Raw genomic sequence first — 21,510 nt, 5'->3', positions numbered from 1 at the left:
TAGCCCTGAATGACCAGGGAACTGGTTCCATTTGTACACTCTCATAAGGCCCCTTTTCCACCAAAAGAACGTTGCTTCTAGAATTGGTTTCATTCTAGAGTCTTCAAACCTTAAAGATTGAGTGCCACGATTTTTTTCCACCCTAAAACATGATCATCAGGTATTATTACTTGCGCAAGCAGAGCGTGCAAGTAATGTTATCAGTCAGGTGCTACGATGCGTATGTCCCTTAGCAGCATATGATATGACGTCATATGTTGGCACGGTACATACGGAAGCAGACCGTGCAGGTATGCTTTCCGTCATGCTACCAAGCGTATGTCCCATGACGTGATGAAGATATGTACCAATGTCCCTTAGCAGAATATGATATGACGTCATATGCTGGCACGGGACATACGGAAGCAGTCCCTCTTACGGGATTTCAGCCCCTGCCTCTCTAACACTCTCTGCACGTCCCTGTTGGCCTCTAACATCCAGAACTCACCATAACCCCTTACAGCAGGCCTAGAGTGGGATGGCTCAGGCCTCAGGCCCATGTAGCAACGCTGCATTCACTCCAGGCCTATAGTGGGATGGCTCAGGCCTCAGGCCCATGTAGCAACGCTGCATTCACTCCAGGCCTATAGTGGGATGGCTCAGGCCTCAGGCCCATGTAGCAACGCTGCATTCACTCCAGGCCTAGAGTGGGATGGCTCAGGCCTCAGGCCCATGTAGCAACGCTGCATTCACTCCAGGCCTAGAGTGGGATGGCTCAGGCCTCAGGCCCATGTAGCAACGCTGCATTCACTCCAGGCCTAGAGTGGGATGGCTCAGGCCTCAGGCCCATGTAGCAACGCTGCATTCACTCCAGGCCTAGAGTGGGATGGCTCAGGCCTCAGGCCCATGTAGCAACGCTGCATTCGCTCCATTCGGCACAAACAAGGGACTAAATTATTTTCGCTCCTATGCCACCAAAATGTGGAACGCCCTACCAACAGTCATTAAGACATGCAAATCCCTTGACTCCTTCAAAACCGATCTCAAAGGGCACCTACGGACGGCTGCAATTCGAAACTGGCCCCCGTAAAATCTGAATCCCCCCCCCCCACCCCTTTTTCCCCTCACTGTAGGCCTATATGTTTCTTTTCCCTTTTTACCTGGTGAATTCCTGTTCTGTTCTTTGGCTATATAGAAGTGTATATTTGTACGTCTCTAAATGTTTTGATGAATTGAACAAGGTGGACCCTCTTGTAAACAAGTGTGATGCTTTATTGGGTCGTCCACTCACAGTTAACAGTCTTTGTATTGAGTTGTGCTTGAATTGTACTGTAATTCTGCAAACTAGTCTGTTAATAAATACTTCAATCAATAATCAATGCAACGCAATGGGCCTGGTCTTCAAGATGCAAGGAGGAACACTCCAAAATGTGGAATGCATGTCCAACAAACATCAAAAAGTGTAAAACTCTTAATACCAGACATTTCTATTATAAATAGAGAGAAAGTAAACTCCTTTCATATCAAGTACACCTTGTTGTGATATTTTACAATATTCCAAACGACTACATAATTGTGTCAATGGCTACTTTATGAAAATATAGGTTTAGCAATAAGATCTGTAGGCCTACTGTACATATAGCCTTTGTTTATCAAAAAACTTGGTGTGGTTCAGAGTGTCGAGTAGGAGAGTAGCGACACGCTTTGATCTTGCCGCAAAGCGGGTGCCTATGGGCTATAGTTCCACACATTGCTCCTATGGCTGGAATTATCCCATTGAGATAGAATGAGCTCATAGAAGTAGAATGAGCACTTCCGCATTACATTGTTACAATGGTAGTCAACGCTAGTGTCGCCACTCTCTTACTAGATTACTCTGGTGTGGTTTTACTTTGAAGGCCACTACATTAGCTAGGACATTAGCCGGAAGTTGGCTAGCTGTCAGTTGCTGAGCATATAGTCAAAGATGGTCTATGTATGAAGATGGACGAACTTCATTGGAGCCACTAGAGGCGCAATGGACTACAAATCCTACACATGGTCTATGCCTTGTGATGATTGGGTCCAGTATTTAATTAGTTCAGTGACCGGAATACTAATACTAAATACTACTACTAATAATAATAATAATTAATAATAAGGAATGGTTCTCCCATTGGAAATGAATAGACCAATAATAATAATAATAATGAATGGTTAACATTCTTCCCGTCTCCTAATATTGTCCCCGCCCCCTTCACGCAGATACAGGAAGTAAAGTGTAGTTCGTGCCTCTTGCTAATCCTCCTCTTGGTCAGTTGGGTGGGAAACAAGTTGACAACATTATAACTTCATGCTAGTAGAGTCAGAGTAGACACTTTGGTAAGTATCTAACCTTATTGGTCGATAACATTATTCACACACGGAAATGCGATGTGTTACAGTCGCTAAATGTTGTTTTTAGTCAGCGGTTATGTTCGCTAGATTAACGCCAACACCTAAAATTGTTGTTGTTGTTTGCTAACCGTTAGCTGTTTTAGCACACTGAGGTGAGGTCGCAGTTCACAGACAGGGACGGTATGTTCAACATAACTTAATGCTGTATGTTTTAGCTTTGATTGATTGAAAAAGCTATTAAGAGTTTGTGGAATGGGTACTACTGTTGAACTGTTCAAGGAAAGTACATGTCAATACAAAATCTGCTAAGAGGGTAAAACCAGAAAAAAACACTAAGACTTGTTTACACGAGGTTCCTCCATTTAACTCATCAGAACATTTAAATAGATATAGACACTTCTGTCGTCTAGGTGACATGTTGTTAATACGCATATTACATTATTGTGAACACTTGACTTAACAGTTGGCTAAAATCAGTGTCTACACTTGCCTTTTGTAGGATGAAATGAAATGAAATGAAATCTATATTTACCCAGGGTATCTGGGCTAAGCTCAAGAACTTGTTTCCAGCCAGGCCCTGCTCATAGAACACATTTCATCGTAGTGGTTGATGCCTTGTTCAAGGGCATTTCAGCGGTGGTAATTTTAACGTGTCGGACGGCTGATTCGAACTGGGAACCTTCCGGTATCTAGACCGCGCCGCTATCCGTTCGGCCACCGCTGCCACAATGGATGTCTGTCTGTCTGTCTGATAGATGGATAGATAGATGGATAGAAGTATTTATTATCATTTTGCAGAATGGGTTAATTTAACATGAAAGCACAACTCAATACAGAGACTGTTACTGTGGACGACACACTGATAGAGCATTACACTGGTTTACAACACGGTCCAATTCATCAGAACATTTAGAGACGCACAAATATACACTTCTATATAAAAAACACGTAAGGAGGTAAAAACTAAGGAAACAAATACAGAAAGGGGGTGGGGGAAAAAAATCTAGCACACACACACACACACACACACACACACACACACACACACACACACAGAACTGTGTTGTCTCATTTTGCTTTGAGACTGTTAATCACATGATGTCCACCATCAGCCTCATCATTGATGAGAAGCAGGTTGTTGTAGTGTTACAAAGTCCTGGCAGGGTCCTGCCCAAGGAGATCTGCGTCCTCCATGCTGCATATAGCAGGGCTCGGGAACAACAGGTTCCCTTCCTGCCCAAGGAGATCTGTGTCCACGCTGCACAGTGATGTAAATAGGTTTTCAATGTAATGAGTCCCGGGATGCAGGTATGGTCTTTTAGATGAGTCCCAGGGACATTCAACGAGTCCCTGCACTTCAACGACGTTAGGAGTCATATTTTGCCATTTTTACAAATTGCAGCATTTAACTCCTATTTCATTTTATATGGTTATAATGTGGTTATATTCATTTGGAAAACAGAAGAAGAAATTATTATTATAACTAAAGCTAGCAAAATAAACTAGAATAAAAAGTATAGTACAGTAGTGCATCCCGTGGATGCAGAGGTCGTTGTTTTATTGCGTCCCTTAACTATAAACTACATTTTGGGATGCAAAATGCACCCTATTTTAATCTCTGGCTGCATATAGCAGGGCACAGGAACAACAGGTTCCTGCTCAAGGAGATCTGCTCCACGCTGCATATTGCAGGGCTCAGGAACAACAGGTTCCTGCTCAAGGAGATCTGCTCCACACTGCATATTGCAGGGCTCAGGAACAACAGGTTCCTGCCCAAGGAGATCTGCTCCAGACTCCAGCTTTTCACCAACGTCCCGGAACCTACAATTTGAACCGTCCCAAAGTGAATGTCCCATTTATTTATTTTTTGTTCATGTCATTCTAACCATTAAAGACTTCCAGCATTGCTTTTGAAAGTGGCAAGGAATCATAATAGGTATCAAGGTATCATAATAATCCTTGATAAATGCATCAATCCTTGAAGTAAATGCCTTCTTAGAATCTTTATATCAGCCCCAGAGGGGTAACATTTTGGAGGGGTCGCAAAGTAATGAAAATCTGAATAAAAATATACAGTAAATCCATGTTTTCTAAGTTAATATTTTAGTAAAAGTACAGTCACAATACAGAATATTTAGGTAGTTATAGTAGGTAACGGATGCACACGTCTGCGTGTGTGGCACTGAAAACGTAGTTTTTCACTGACGTGCGTCAGAACCTCAGGCTCAGACACACATCAATGCACAGCCTCAACGTGTCCACTGATCTTCTATAGAGCTGATCAATGCACAGCCTCAACGTGTCCACTGATCTATAGGGCTGATCAATGCACAGCCTCAACGTGTCCACTTTGTACACGTTGAATATCTTACCTACAGCAGGATGCATCCACCACATTGTTCCGTCCACAGGCTGTTGAGAGCCACTGTTTCATGTACAGTATTAATTACAGTTTCCTTAATCCTTACATATATTAACTTTTGGCTGTTGTCATATGGACGTTGTACATCTCCTTGTTGTTTCAGTAGTATAAGGACAGACTCAGTATGGGCGTTTAGTGTTTATTGTGGCCCGTGCCAACCATTCCATTCACAAGTTCATTGTCAAGTTCAAGGATACATCTGGTTACAACCAGGGAGCGCTGAGCCTGTGTGTTCTCTCTCGTTTTATTTTCTTCTTTCTGTTGCAACATTTATGCGGCGCTGCTAGTCTCATGCTGCCCGTACTGTAGGTGCTGCTAGTCTCATGCTGCCCGTACTGTAGGTGCTGCTAGTCTCATGCTGCCCGTACTGTAGGTGCTGCTAGTCTCATGCTGCCCGTACTGTAGGTGGTGCTAGTCTCATGCTGCCCATACTGTAGGTGGTGCTGCTAGTCTCATGCTGCCCATACTGTAGGTGGCGCTGCTAGTCTCATGCTGCCCATACTGTAGGTGCTGCTAGTCTCATGCTGCCCGTACTGTAGGTGCTGCTAGTCTCATGCTGCCCCGTACTGTAGATGGTGCTAGTCTCATGCTGCCCCGTACTGTAGGTGGTGCTGCTAGTCTCATGCTGCCCCGTACTGTAGGTGGTGCTAGTCTCATGCTGCCCGTACTGTAGATGGTGCTAGTCTCATGCTGCCTGTACTGTAGGTGGCGCTGCTAGTCTCATGCTGCCCGTACTGTAGGTGGTGCTAGTCTCATGCTGCCCATACTGTAGGTGCTGCTAGTCTCATGCTGCCCGTACTGTAGGTGGCGCTGCTAGTCTCATGCTGCCCCGTACTGTAGGTGCTGCTAGTCTCATGCTGCCCGTACTGTAGGTGCTGCTAGTCTCATGCTGCCCCGTACTGTAGATGGTGCTAGTCTCATGCTGCCCCGTACTGTAGGTGGTGCTGCTAGTCTCATGCTGCCCCGTACTGTAGGTGCTGCTAGTCTCATGCTGCCCCGTACTGTAGGTGCTGCTAGTCTCATGCTGCCCCGTACTGTAGGTGGTGCTGCTAGTCTCATGCTGCCCCGTACTGTAGGTGCTGCTAGTCTCATGCTGCCCCGTACTGTAGGTGGTGCTAGTCTCATGCTGCCCATACTGTAGGTGCTGCTAGTCTCATGCTGCCCGTACTGTAGGTGCTGCTAGTCTCATGCTGCCCGTACTGTAGGTGGTGCTAGTCTCATGCTGCCCGTACTGTAGGTGGTGCTAGTCTCATGCTGCCCGTACTGTAGGTGGTGCTAGTCTCATGCTGCCCGTACTGTAGGTGGCGCTGCTAGTCTCATGCTGCCCGTACTGCCCGTAAAAATAGCAGATCTACAAGCTCATAGTGCGGCACAGAGAGCTTGTAGGTCTGCTATTTTTGAGAAATCGTGAAAATGTAGTGCAAATCTTTGAATATATATATATATATATTTGGAAAATATATATTTTTTTCAGAGCGAACGCTTTTAAATCAAATCTTTGCTTTTGGGGCCGGGGGTCCCTGGAACAACATATTTTCAGATGGGTGTTGGCGACCAATTACATATAATCTTGGGGGTCCTTGACATGAAAATGTTTGAGAACGTTTTTTCAGAAAACTGTCAGGATTTAGAAGACATTTTTTAAATTTCAACGTCAGGCCTAAATGGGTTAAGTCCCAAAGAGATATTTTATAGTCCCTGGGACGTAGGGACCCCCTTAGTCTGGAGCCCTGGCATATAGTATTTATTAGTGCTGCGCAATGAATCGAAAATAGATCGAGATTGTGCAGCACTACTGTATTTGGCTGTCCAATTCCATTTTAGTTAGTTTTTGTTTGGTTTTTCATAAATATTTTCATGCCTGACAAATTATTTTGTAAATCATTTACAATAGCTGACTGACAGTCAGGTAGGCTGAACAAATAGTTATGTTTTCACTGTCAACTTTGAGACTTATGGATGAAAAGAGCTGTTCTATCTCCCACACACACCTTTTATGTATTAACTTTTATAACAATATAGTTTTATTATTGCATATAAGGTTAAAGGTTGTTTACATCAACATTTCAGAACGGCCGTAACCCCAAGGAGGTAAAAACTAAGGAAACAAATACAGAAAGGGGGTGGGGGAAAAAATTCTAGCGCGCGCACACACACACACACACACACACACACACACACACACACACACACACACACACACACACACACACACACAGAACTGTGTTGTCTCATTTTGCTTTGAGACTGTTAATCACATGATGTCCACCATCAGCCTCATCATTGATGAGAAGCAGGTTGTTGTAGTGTTACAAAGTCCTGGCAGGGTCCTGCCCAAGGAGATCTGCGTCCTCCATGCTGCATATAGCAGGGCTCGGGAACAACAGGTTCCCTTCCTGCCCAAGGAGATCTGTGTCCACGCTGCACAGTGATGTAAATAGGTTTTCAATGTAATGAGTCCCGGGATGCAGGTATGGTCTTTTAGATGAGTCCCAGGGACATTCAACGAGTCCCTGCACTTCAACGACGTTAGGAGTCATATTTTGCCATTTTTACAAATTGCAGCATTTAACTCCTATTTCATTTTATATGGTTATAATGTGGTTATATTCATTTGGAAAACAGAAGAAGAAATGATTATTATAACTAAAGCTAGCAAAATAAACTAGAATAAAAAGTATAGTATAGTACAGTAGTGCATCCCGTGGATGCAGAGGTCGTTGTTTTATTGCGTCCCTTAACTATAAACTACATTTTGGGATGCAAAATGCACCCTATTTTAATCTCTGGCTGCATATAGCAGGGCACAGGAACAACAGGTTCCTGCTCAAGGAGATCTGCTCCACGCTGCATATTGCAGGGCTCAGGAACAACAGGTTCCTGCTCAAGGAGATCTGCTCCACACTGCATATTGCAGGGCTCAGGAACAACAGGTTCCTGCCCAAGGAGATCTGCTCCAGACTCCAGCTTTTCACCAACGTCCCGGAACCTACAATTTGAACCGTCCCAAAGTGAATGTCCCATTTATTTATTTTTTGTTCATGTCATTCTAACCATTAAAGACTTCCAGCATTGCTTTTGAAAGTGGCAAGGAATCATAATAGGTATCAAGGTATCATAATAATCCTTGATAAATGCATCAATCCTTGAAGTAAATGCCTTCTTAGAATCTTTATATCAGCCCCAGAGGGGTAACATTTTGGAGGGGTCGCAAAGTAATGAAAATCTGAATAAAAATATACAGTAAATCCATGTTTTCTAAGTTAATATTTTAGTAAAAGTACAGTCACAATACAGAATATTTAGGTAGTTATAGTAGGTAACGGATGCACACGTCTGCGTGTGTGGCACTGAAAACGTAGTTTTTCACTGACGTGCGTCAGAACCTCAGGCTCAGACACACATCAATGCACAGCCTCAACGTGTCCACTGATCTTCTATAGAGCTGATCAATGCACAGCCTCAACGTGTCCACTGATCTATAGGGCTGATCAATGCACAGCCTCAACGTGTCCACTTTGTACACGTTGAATATCTTACCTACAGCAGGATGCATCCACCACATTGTTCCGTCCACAGGCTGTTGAGAGCCACTGTTTCATGTACAGTATTAATTACAGTTTCCTTAATCCTTACATATATTAACTTTTGGCTGTTGTCATATGGACGTTGTACATCTCCTTGTTGTTTCAGTAGTATAAGGACAGACTCAGTATGGGCGTTTAGTGTTTATTGTGGCCCGTGCCAACCATTCCATTCACAAGTTCATTGTCAAGTTCAAGGATACATCTGGTTACAACCAGGGAGCGCTGAGCCTGTGTGTTCTCTCTCGTTTTATTTTCTTCTTTCTGTTGCAACATTTATGCGGCGCTGCTAGTCTCATGCTGCCCGTACTGTAGGTGCTGCTAGTCTCATGCTGCCCGTACTGTAGGTGCTGCTAGTCTCATGCTGCCCGTACTGTAGGTGCTGCTAGTCTCATGCTGCCCGTACTGTAGGTGGTGCTAGTCTCATGCTGCCCATACTGTAGGTGGTGCTGCTAGTCTCATGCTGCCCATACTGTAGGTGGCGCTGCTAGTCTCATGCTGCCCATACTGTAGGTGCTGCTAGTCTCATGCTGCCCGTACTGTAGGTGCTGCTAGTCTCATGCTGCCCCGTACTGTAGATGGTGCTAGTCTCATGCTGCCCCGTACTGTAGGTGGTGCTGCTAGTCTCATGCTGCCCCGTACTGTAGGTGGTGCTAGTCTCATGCTGCCCGTACTGTAGATGGTGCTAGTCTCATGCTGCCTGTACTGTAGGTGGCGCTGCTAGTCTCATGCTGCCCGTACTGTAGGTGGTGCTAGTCTCATGCTGCCCATACTGTAGGTGCTGCTAGTCTCATGCTGCCCGTACTGTAGGTGGCGCTGCTAGTCTCATGCTGCCCCGTACTGTAGGTGCTGCTAGTCTCATGCTGCCCGTACTGTAGGTGCTGCTAGTCTCATGCTGCCCCGTACTGTAGATGGTGCTAGTCTCATGCTGCCCCGTACTGTAGGTGGTGCTGCTAGTCTCATGCTGCCCCGTACTGTAGGTGCTGCTAGTCTCATGCTGCCCCGTACTGTAGGTGCTGCTAGTCTCATGCTGCCCCGTACTGTAGGTGGTGCTGCTAGTCTCATGCTGCCCCGTACTGTAGGTGCTGCTAGTCTCATGCTGCCCCGTACTGTAGGTGGTGCTAGTCTCATGCTGCCCATACTGTAGGTGCTGCTAGTCTCATGCTGCCCGTACTGTAGGTGCTGCTAGTCTCATGCTGCCCGTACTGTAGGTGGTGCTAGTCTCATGCTGCCCGTACTGTAGGTGGTGCTAGTCTCATGCTGCCCGTACTGTAGGTGGTGCTAGTCTCATGCTGCCCGTACTGTAGGTGGCGCTGCTAGTCTCATGCTGCCCGTACTGCCCGTAAAAATAGCAGATCTACAAGCTCATAGTGCGGCACAGAGAGCTTGTAGGTCTGCTATTTTTGAGAAATCGTGAAAATGTAGTGCAAATCTTTGAATATATATATATATATATTTGGAAAATATATTTTTTTTTCAGAGCGAACGCTTTTAAATCAAATCTTTGCTTTTGGGGCCGGGGGTCCCTGGAACAACATATTTTCAGATGGGTGTTGGCGACCAATTACATATAATCTTGGGGGTCCTTGACATGAAAATGTTTGAGAACGTTTTTTCAGAAAACTGTCAGGATTTAGAAGACATTTTTTAAATTTCAACGTCAGGCCTAAATGGGTTAAGTCCCAAAGAGATATTTTATAGTCCCTGGGACGTAGGGACCCCCTTAGTCTGGAGCCCTGGCATATAGTATTTATTAGTGCTGCGCAATGAATCGAAAATAGATCGAGATTGTGCAGCACTACTGTATTTGGCTGTCCAATTCCATTTTAGTTAGTTTTTGTTTGGTTTTTCATAAATATTTTCATGCCTGACAAATTATTTTGTAAATCATTTACAATAGCTGACTGACAGTCAGGTAGGCTGAACAAATAGTTATGTTTTCACTGTCAACTTTGAGACTTATGGATGAAAAGAGCTGTTCTATCTCCCACACACACCTTTTATGTATTAACTTTTATAACAATATAGTTTTATTATTGCATATAAGGTTAAAGGTTGTTTACATCAACATTTCAGAACGGCCGTAACCCCAAGGAGGTAAAAACTAAGGAAACAAATACAGAAAGGGGGTGGGGGAAAAAATTCTAGCGCGCGCACACACACACACACACACACACACACACACACACACACACACACACACACACACACACACACACACACACACACACACACACACACACACACACACACACAGAACTGTGTTGTCTCATTTTGCTTTGAGACTGTTAATCACATGATGTCCACCATCAGCCTCATCATTGATGAGAAGCAGGTTGTTGTAGTGTTACAAAGTCCTGGCAGGGTCCTGCCCAAGGAGATCTGCGTCCTCCATGCTGCATATAGCAGGGCTCGGGAACAACAGGTTCCCTTCCTGCCCAAGGAGATCTGTGTCCACGCTGCACAGTGATGTAAATAGGTTTTCAATGTAATGAGTCCCGGGATGCAGGTATGGTCTTTTAGATGAGTCCCAGGGACATTCAACGAGTCCCTGCACTTCAACGACGTTAGGAGTCATATTTTGCCATTTTTACAAATTGCAGCATTTAACTCCTATTTCATTTTATATGGTTATAATGTGGTTATATTCATTTGGAAAACAGAAGAAGAAATGATTATTATAACTAAAGCTAGCAAAATAAACTAGAATAAAAAGTATAGTATAGTACAGTAGTGCATCCCGTGGATGCAGAGGTCGTTGTTTTATTGCGTCCCTTAACTATAAACTACATTTTGGGATGCAAAATGCACCCTATTTTAATCTCTGGCTGCATATAGCAGGGCACAGGAACAACAGGTTCCTGCTCAAGGAGATCTGCTCCACGCTGCATATTGCAGGGCTCAGGAACAACAGGTTCCTGCTCAAGGAGATCTGCTCCACACTGCATATTGCAGGGCTCAGGAACAACAGGTTCCTGCCCAAGGAGATCTGCTCCAGACTCCAGCTTTTCACCAACGTCCCGGAACCTACAATTTGAACCGTCCCAAAGTGAATGTCCCATTTATTTATTTTTTGTTCATGTCATTCTAACCATTAAAGACTTCCAGCATTGCTTTTGAAAGTGGCAAGGAATCATAATAGGTATCAAGGTATCATAATAATCCTTGATAAATGCATCAATCCTTGAAGTAAATGCCTTCTTAGAATCTTTATATCAGCCCCAGAGGGGTAACATTTTGGAGGGGTCGCAAAGTAATGAAAATCTGAATAAAAATATACAGTAAATCCATGTTTTCTAAGTTAATATTTTAGTAAAAGTACAGTCACAATACAGAATATTTAGGTAGTTATAGTAGGTAACGGATGCACACGTCTGCGTGTGTGGCACTGAAAACGTAGTTTTTCACTGACGTGCGTCAGAACCTCAGGCTCAGACACACATCAATGCACAGCCTCAACGTGTCCACTGATCTTCTATAGAGCTGATCAATGCACAGCCTCAACGTGTCCACTGATCTATAGGGCTGATCAATGCACAGCCTCAACGTGAGCACTTTGTACACGTTGAATATCTTACCTACAGCAGGATGCATCCACCACATTGTTCCGTCCACAGGCTGTTGAGAGCCACTGTTTCATGTACAGTATTAATTACAGTTTCCTTAATCCTTACATATATTAACTTTTGGCTGTTGTCATATGGACGTTGTACATCTCCTTGTTGTTTCAGTAGTATAAGGACAGACTCAGTATGGGCGTTTAGTGTTTATTGTGGCCCGTGCCAACCATTCCATTCACAAGTTCATTGTCAAGTTCAAGGATACATCTGGTTACAACCAGGGAGCGCTGAGCCTGTGTGTTCTCTCTCGTTTTATTTTCTTCTTTCTGTTGCAACATTTATGCGGCGCTGCTAGTCTCATGCTGCCCGTACTGTAGGTGCTGCTAGTCTCATGCTGCCCGTACTGTAGGTGCTGCTAGTCTCATGCTGCCCGTACTGTAGGTGCTGCTAGTCTCATGCTGCCCGTACTGTAGGTGGTGCTAGTCTCATGCTGCCCATACTGTAGGTGGTGCTGCTAGTCTCATGCTGCCCATACTGTAGGTGGCGCTGCTAGTCTCATGCTGCCCATACTGTAGGTGCTGCTAGTCTCATGCTGCCCGTACTGTAGGTGCTGCTAGTCTCATGCTGCCCCGTACTGTAGATGGTGCTAGTCTCATGCTGCCCCGTACTGTAGGTGGTGCTGCTAGTCTCATGCTGCCCCGTACTGTAGGTGGTGCTAGTCTCATGCTGCCCGTACTGTAGATGGTGCTAGTCTCATGCTGCCTGTACTGTAGGTGGTGCTGCTAGTCTCATGCTGCCCGTACTGTAGGTGGTGCTAGTCTCATGCTGCCCATACTGTAGGTGCTGCTAGTCTCATGCTGCCCGTACTGTAGGTGGCGCTGCTAGTCTCATGCTGCCCCGTACTGTAGGTGCTGCTAGTCTCATGCTGCCCGTACTGTAGGTGCTGCTAGTCTCATGCTGCCCCGTACTGTAGATGGTGCTAGTCTCATGCTGCCCCGTACTGTAGGTGGTGCTGCTAGTCTCATGCTGCCCCGTACTGTAGGTGCTGCTAGTCTCATGCTGCCCCGTACTGTAGGTGCTGCTAGTCTCATGCTGCCCCGTACTGTAGGTGGTGCTGCTAGTCTCATGCTGCCCCGTACTGTAGGTGCTGCTAGTCTCATGCTGCCCGTACTGTAGGTGCTGCTAGTCTCATGCTGCCCGTACTGTAGGTGCTGCTAGTCTCATGCTGCCCGTACTGTAGGTGCTGCTAGTCTCATGCTGCCCGTACTGTAGGTGGTGCTGCTAGTCTCATGCTGCCCGTACTGTAGGTGGCGCTGCTAGTCTCATGCTGCCCGTACTGTAGGTGCTGCTAGTCTCATGCTGCCCGTACTGTAGGTGCTGCTAGTACCATGCTGCCCGTACTGTAGGTGCTGCTAGTCTCCTGCAGTCTCCTATATATTCAAATATTTGAATATATATATATATTTGGCAAATATATATATATATATATATATATATATATATATATATATATATTTTTTTTTTTTTTCAGAGCGAACGCTTTTAAATCAAATCTTTGCTTCTGGAGCCGGGGGTCCCTGGAACAACATATTTTCAGATGGGTGTCGGCGACCAATTATATATAATCTTGGGGGTCCTTGACATGAAAATGTTTGAGAACGTTTTTTCAGGATATAGAAGACATTTTTTTAATTTCATCGTCCCAAAGAGATATTTTATAGTCCCTGGGACGTAGGGACCCCCTTAGTCTGGAGCCCTGGCATATAGTATCTATTAGTGCTGCGCATTGAATCGAAAATAGATCGAGATTGTGCAGCACTACTGTATTTGGCTGTCCAATTCCATTTTAGTTAGTTTTTGTTTGGTTTTTCATAAATATTTTCATGCCTGACAAATGATTTTGTAAATCATTTACAATAGCTGACTGACAGTCAGGTAGGCTGAACAAATAGTTATGTTTTCACTGTCAACTTTGAGACTTATGGATGAAAAGAGCTGTTCTATCTCCCACACACACCTTTTATGTATTAACTTTTATAACAATATAGTTTTATTATTGCATATAAGGTTAAAGGTTGTTTACATCAACATTTCAGAACGGCCGTAACCCCAACGATCTACAAGCTCAAGTGTTTGCTTTGCCCCTACTTACAAAACCCCCGTTTCTCGACTGTAGATTAAAACCATATCTTTGCAGAAGCCTGTTGCAACGTCTGCTTCTGGGGTTTCTTTTCCGAGCACTAACATAACATCAATGTTACTCGTCTCGACGCTGCTTTTACTGCTCTCAGAAGTTGACTAATTTTATCACCTGCGCAAGAACGACGAGAAATACTCGCTGTATTTGTTCTGTCGTGATTCTTGTGCAGGTGATAAAATAAGTTAGTCGTGTCATGTTGGAGTCTGTTACGACCAGGCAGGGGCATACTTTTGGTCTGGTCCGTGTCAGTCTTTTTAAATTCATAATATATCAAATTGAGTTGTGGTTTCATGAGACACTGATGCATGTAATTTGTATGCTGCCTTTAAACACGGAGGTGTTTGGTAAACGGTTCTCTGCTTCTGTTTTGGCAGATGGTAAACAACAGAAGATTGAGGTGATGTGATGGAGATCACTTCAGCTCTACCCACAGAGTCCTCAGACTGTTCCCTTCTAAGCAAGTCCCCGGGGGCTTGTTTAGCGTTCCCGCCGACAAGAGGCGAGGGACAACCATGGGACATACGCAGCGCTTCTCTTCTAAGCCAATTCCCCGGTAGTTTGTCACCGACCGCGCTAACGAGAGGCGAGGGACAAACATGGGACACGCCAGAAGCCTCAGTGAACTCCACACCGGACTGCATCCCAATGATCCCATCCCCTGGCAGGTCCTCGGCTGCCATCCCAATGATCCCATCTCCTAGCAGCTCCTCGGCTGCCATCCCAATGATCCCATCCCCTAGCAGGTCCCAGGCTGCCATCCCAATGATCCCATCCCCTAGCAGCTCCCCAGCTGCCATCCCAATGATCCCATCCCCTAGCAGCTCCTCAGCTGCCATCCCAATGATCCCATCTCCTGGCAGGTCCTCGGCTGCCATCCCAATGATCCCATCCCCTGGAGGAGATAATGGAGTGATGAGTCAGGTATCTAAAACTGCATTGTGATCAGTGTTGTTTTTGGCAGCAAATTTAGATTTTAGTCTCTTGACATTTAGTTTTAGTCACATTTTAGTCTCCTGGAATGTTTTAGTGTTTAGTTTAGTTTTCGTCGACTAAATGTCATACATTTTAGTCGACTAAATCAACTATAGATTTAGTCGACTAAAATGTATTTCGGCGGGCCTTGATGCTGTCGTAATGACTGAATAAAGAGTCTGCCTCCTCATTTTTTACCCATTTATTCATTCACAATGACGTTTAATAACCGTTATCTGTTTAATAACCGTTATCTGTTTAGTAACCATTATCTGTTTAGTAACCGTTATCTGCCTGTTGCTTCCAGACATCAGAAGTGGATTCATCTTCTATTCCTAACGCCAGTGGTCAACTTCCCACGGCTCAGACTAACGCCAGTGGTCAACTTCCCACGGCTCAGACTAACGCCAGTGGTCAACTTCCCACGGCTCAGACTAACGCCAGTGGTCAACTTCCCACGGCTCAGACTAACGCCAGTGGTCAACTTCCCACGGCTCAGACTGACGCCAGTGGTCAACTTCCTAACGCCAGTGGTCAACTTCCCACGGCTCAGACTGACGCCAGTGGTCAACTTCCTAACGCCAGTGGTCAACTTCCCACGGCTCAGACTGACGCCAGTGGTCAACTTCCTAACTCCAGTGGTCAACTTCCCACGGCTCAGACTAACGCCAGTGGTCAACTTCCCACGGCTCAGACTAACGCCAGTGGTCAACCTCCAGCCAAGGACCAGGAGATGGAAGGTAGTGGTGCCAACGGTCAACCACCACAACAATGCAGACCCATGTTCCAACTCCAGGAGTTGAATTCACAAGAGAAAGGTATCATATTTTCTATATGTGCCATATATAGGCCCCTATTAAATTAAATTAAATTAGTTAGTCCCAAATCTCCAATACTTGATTCTGATTGGCTGGTTACTGTCACGTGACCGTTGTAAATCTCACCGATAATCCACACCTCCAATCACTTTATATCATTCCCAGCTGATCCCCGCAGCTCTGTAGCTGAACTGGGGAAGGGGAGCACTTGATTTTCTTACAAGCCCATGCCTTGCGGGCGTCTAAGCACCGCCCGCGCTCATATGACTGTGAATGTGTAGCTCTGGGGGGCCTCGTAAAGGCATCAAGCGCCTCCTATTCCCCTGACACACTGGCTGACTAAAAACAAGGAAGTGTGTGGCCTGCTCTGGTCGGCGCAAAGTGTAGCTACTTTTGTGAATTTAATAGTTTTGAGGTGAATATTCATTGCTATATGTTTGTAACTGTTTTAGAAGAGCAATAAGCCATGCGAGGCCCCTGCTTAGCGTGGATTTTACAATGGGTGAGAGGGTTGGAGACACTTTCTGCACTCGTGTCTCACCAGTGTCACCACGCCTCTCACCCATTGTAAAATCCACAGTAACCTGAGACCTCTTGTGGTTTGTTGCTTTATTAAATGCCAACGTGGATTTGCTTGTAAATATGAAAATAATTTGTCAAGCCAGGTTTATTATTCCAAGATTCTACAAGAGGGAGACTGTCCAACTGTTAAATCAAATTAGCTGCAGTGATGTAAATAGGTTTTATTTTTTCATTTTTTTTAATGTTTTTCTTTCGCGGCTTTCGCCTTTATTTTAATTGTCTTTATAGAGAGACAGACAGTAGGCTGACAGGAAATGGGGGAGAGAGATGGGGGGGGGTGACATGCAGTAAAGGCCGTCGGGATCGGGAGTCGAACCCGCGGCACACTGCCAGACTCGGACTACCGGCCAAGGTGCCTGGACCGCTGGGCCACGGCCCAGGCCTGTAAATAGGTTTTCAATGTAATTGGTCCCGGGACCCAGGGGTGGTCTTTTAGACGGGACCCAGGGGTGGTCTTTTAGACGGGACCCAGGGGTGGTCTTTTAGATGGGTCCCAGGGACCTTTTATGAGTCCCACTTCAACAACATTAGAGTACAGTACAGTATTGCATCGCAGGACCCCTGGAGGGTTTGCATCCTTTCTCTATTTAGTGAGTCTAAGGATGCAGGATGCAGGCTGTTTGCATCACTATCTGATTACAAATCGTGAAATGTTTTCACAGAGAAAAACGATACAATACAGTGCAATGCAATACACCAGTGTAAAATAAACCAATAAACACTGCATATGGTGTCGTAGAAAAATAAAAAACATTAAGTGCAGTTTAATTAATCATATCCTATTTATTAAAGTGCAAGAGCATCAGGGGGAGCCGTTAGGAGCTGCGGCAGACAAAAGTGCATTATTTTATGGCTTGGCCTCCATTCCTATTCTGTCAATGACACAATTTGTAATCGACGTCATTTGCTACATTCTTTGAATATGTCTGTACAATTAGGACATTCAACACAAACAACTGTTTCCATAAAACGTAACGAATGTACAGTTGTCTGTCGGCATGCATGCTGTTTAGTCCATTCTCTCAAAGGAAGGTCCAATCTTCTCAATGTGTTTAGTCCATTCTCTCTGCAAAGGAAGGTCCAATCAGCTCAATGTGTTGCATGCGTAACTTTGAGGACGTGAAGCACATTGATTGACGGACCAGTCAGAATTACATGGCAGGCCAGAGTTTGGTTATCACTGAGCTAGACGCTAGAGGATTAAAAAAATAAATCCTGTCAATTCTGAGATTCTCACCAGCGCCATTTGAAACAAATCATACCCAGTGATTTGTTTTTTGACAGATCTCTTCAACTCTTCCCACAGAATCATCAGAGCCATTGCTATGCAGCAGTTCTCCTCTTCTAAGCAAATTCCCTGAGAGTGTCTTACCAAGGAGAGCCGAGAGACATCCATGGGACGCACCAGGAGCCTCTGTTAACTCCACACCAAAGAGAGCTGAGAGACATCCATGGGACGCACCAGGAGCCTCTGTTAACTCCACACCAAGGATAGCTGAGGGACATCTATGGGACGCACCAGGAGCCTGTGTAAACTCCACACCAAAGAGAGCTGAGGGACATCCATGGGACGCACCAGGAGCCTCTGTTAACTCCACACCAAGGAGAGCTGAGGGAGATCCATGGGACGCACCAGGAGCCTCTGTTAACTCCACACCAAAGAGAGCTGAGAGACATCCATGGGACGCACCAGGAGCCTCTATTAACTCCACACCAAGGAGAGCTGAGGGACATCCATGGGACGCACCAGGAGCCTCTGTTAACTCCACACCAGACTGCAGATCCTCGGCTGCCATTTCATCATCTCCTGTTGGAGCCAAAGAGGAGCTAGGAGACAATAGACACTTGAGTCAGGTATCTAAAGCTGTGTTGTGTGATACAGATAACGATTAGGATTTGCATTTAATTGATACAACTTTTGATTGTTTCTGTTTTTAACCCATTTTGGACTGATTAAAAAGAAAAAAAAACAGTTTTCTGAAAAACCTACAGTATGTTTCTATGTCAGTGGTGCTCAACCTTTTTCATGTCAAGGACCCCCAGAATTATCTGTATTTGGCTGCGGACCCCCATCTGAAAATATGTTGTTCCAGGGACCCCCCCAGAAGCAAAGATTTGTGTTTTTGTGTTTTTGTGTTTTGCGTTATATAAAGAATATAATATTCAAAGATTTGTGCCACATGTTCATGATTTTTCAATAGCTAAAGTATAACGTAATGCTTGAAACACCAAAAGGGGTTCCCGTTCAGAATGGGTTGACTCTTCAAACTCCCTGTAAATTATTTGCACCGTGGGACTGAAATCTTTCCAGAGTCTGCCGATAACCTGCTGCTCACTCATTTCTGGACCCAACTGTCTCACAATGCCATTTAGTAACTGTTATTGGACCTGTTGTTTTGCAGACACTGGAGGTCGATTGGTCTTGTAGTATTCCTGGGGCCAGAGGTCCACTTCTGAACGCTCCGACTGAAGCAACGGCACGACAAAAACGTCAACCAAGGACCCGCAGAGAAACCAGGACTCCAGCCAAACGCCGGTCTAGAAAGGACCAGGAGATGGAAGGTAGCGATGCCAAAGCTCCACCACAGTGTAGAAAGGACCAGGAGATGGAAGGTAGCGATGCCAACGGTCCACCACAGTGTAGAAAGGACCAGGAGATGGAAGGTGGCGATGCCAACGGTCCACCACAGTGTAGAAAGGACCAGGAGATGGAAGGTAGTGATGCCAACGGTCCACCACAGTGTAGAAAGGACCAGGAGATGGAAGGTGGCGATGCCAACGGTCCACCACAGTGCGGCAGACCAATGTCTGAATCCCAGGAGTTGGATTCACCAGAGAGAGGTATCATATTTTAAATGGGTGTTCTGTGCCATATTGGTCACTTTATTAATGAGTTAATAAGATGTTAACCTAGAAGTCAAGAGTTCCAATACGATGCTATAACAGGATTAATGACTATCTGTGACCTAGCCTGACCGAATGGCAGGGTCTGATATTCTAAATATAAAACTAATACTTTTAGTAGTGGGTATAAAAATCACACCCGTGTGAACTGAGTGGAGACACCTGCAATTTTTTGGTTGCTAACCATAGCAACCATGCTCGTTTTTTTTGGTACGAACAAACACGGGTACAAAGCCAGTTGTTGGAGTGGTTTGCACCACTCAAAGTGAGGACAGAAAGTGAAGACACAAATTGTGACTGGCCGCTGTGGTTGGCATATTGTGATGTCACCGGCGTATATTGTCCAATCATACAAGGGTAAATTAATTAAGCATACTACTGTTATCATTATGCCAGTATAAGAGGGGCCTTGTAAGTGAATGGGAGGTCTGCCGTTCTGCGCCACAACATATTTGTCCTCAAAATTTGAGGACAGAATTGGCATCGAATTTGAGGCCAAATCCTCAGTGGCGGAAGCAATCAGTCTGATGAATGTGCAATCAAGGGAGAAAAGGGGGGCGTCTACACCACTTGTTCCCAAAGTGGGGTCCAGGGAGCCCCAGGGGTCCTTGAGCAAGTTCCAGGGGGTACCCAGCTACATGATAATTTGGAACCAAATGGACCCTTAAAGCATGTCATGTGTACGCTCTCAGAGTTAAATTAACATTATCAATTGGAGTCCCACAGGTAGAAATGGCATTAAAAGAGGGTCCGTAGACAAATGGCAATGCTTGTCAAACTGGGGGTCCTTGAAATTAAACGGGTTGAGAATCACTGCTAGAGCTGTATAAATCTTCTCTTATGGGGGTCCCTGGCATATCTCTTCAAATGGGGGTCCGTGGGCTAATAAGTGTGCATTTGTCACCTCACCACTGGAGCGGTGGTCACCTCACCACCGGAGCGGTGGTCACCTCACCATCGGAGCGGTGGTCACCTCACCACCGAAAATCCAGACTATGAATGAGCCTTAAGTCCTCATATCATGTCCTATTATGCTCTCTGATGCCCATACATCCAATGTTTAATTTATAAGAGTTATCGCCCTTATATTATTTCCCACTTAACATAGACTGGGGTGGCGCCCGGCACAGATGCATCTCAATGACCTTCCACCTAGCTATATCATTTAGAGAGCACCAGTATACAATACAATAAACAGTATCTCAGTTGTGGCGCATAATAATATTCTTTATGATTTGGCAGCGCTAGCCCACCATTTTCCTGGTCTAATTGAAGGGTCTTGAGTCTCACCCTGGGTCTAGCCCCTGCCCAGACAAACCTGGAAATCATTTTATCCCATGCTGAGAACTGCGATTCTGGAATTCTGACTGTAATGACAGGAACAGATACAGCAACCTCCGTAGCATTTTTAACCACTTCAATTCTTGAACTAAAATCCAATATTATTGTTGACCATTTAGTTACATCCCTCTTTATGTTATCACTTATTATATTATTTGTTTCATAAAGTCTGTCGGCTTCCTGGGTGATTATATTAAAGTCTGTCGGCTTCCTGGGTGATTTAGCTTTCCAATTTAATATATACCTATTCCTAATTTCTTTATTTAGTACATACTTGAGTAGTAATACTGGTGTTTTTGATACATTTAGTTTATAGCCAGACAATGAACCATATTCTTCCATGACTTCCATTCATTTGGGGAGTGTTGTATTTGGGTTCTGGAGGTAGGTGATTATATCGTCCACGAAAAGTCCGATCTTATGTTCTTCAATTTCCCCTGGTATCGAGGTCCCTATTAACTCCTCATTTTCTCTAATAGCTTGAGCAAATGGCTCTATGAAAAACTGTCAGTCAGGTGGACATCTCTGACATTTTGATGGAAATCTCTTCCACTCTTCCCCACAGAACCATCAGAACGGTTGATAGGCAGCAGTTCTCTTTTAAGCGAATCCCCTGAGAGTTGCTTACCAACCACGCCACCTAGAGGTGAGGGACAACCATGGGACACACCAGAAGCCTCTGTTAACGCCACACCAGACTGTACATCCTTGGCTGCCATCCCACCCCCTGTTTCATTGTCTCCTGTTGGAACCAAAGAAAAGGTAATAGGAC

General features: G+C 45.0%; 1 protein-coding gene across 4 annotated transcripts in view; it reads left to right on the top strand.

Annotated features, from left to right (window-relative positions):
* Positions 1-2,247: 2,247 nt before the first annotated feature.
* The window catches only part of LOC306919310 (uncharacterized protein), a 56,965-nt gene continuing 37,702 nt past the window's right edge, over positions 2,248-21,510 (top strand). Inside the window, exons 1-6 of one of the 4 annotated variants that reach the window (XM_079496164.1) lie at positions 2,248-2,340; positions 14,496-15,042; positions 15,401-15,833; positions 17,800-18,347; positions 18,896-19,334; positions 21,304-21,500. In XM_079496164.1, coding sequence (XP_079352290.1) covers positions 14,527-15,042; positions 15,401-15,833; positions 17,800-18,347; positions 18,896-19,334; positions 21,304-21,500 — 2,133 coding nt within the window. In that variant the 5' untranslated portion in view covers positions 2,248-2,340; positions 14,496-14,526. Of the gene's footprint in view, positions 2,341-2,436; positions 2,536-14,495; positions 15,043-15,400; positions 15,912-17,799; positions 18,348-18,895; positions 19,335-21,303; positions 21,501-21,510 lie in introns of those variants that run through there. The other 3 variants (XM_079496165.1, XM_079496162.1, XM_079496163.1) reach the window with 3 other exon arrangements.

Source organism: Electrona antarctica, assembly GCF_951216825.1.
Source record: "Electrona antarctica genome assembly, chromosome: 3".
Taxonomy (NCBI): Eukaryota; Metazoa; Chordata; class Actinopteri; order Myctophiformes; family Myctophidae; genus Electrona; species Electrona antarctica.
The sequence above is the reverse complement of the archived record's forward strand: the minus strand, read 5'-3'. Positions and strand labels throughout refer to the sequence as shown.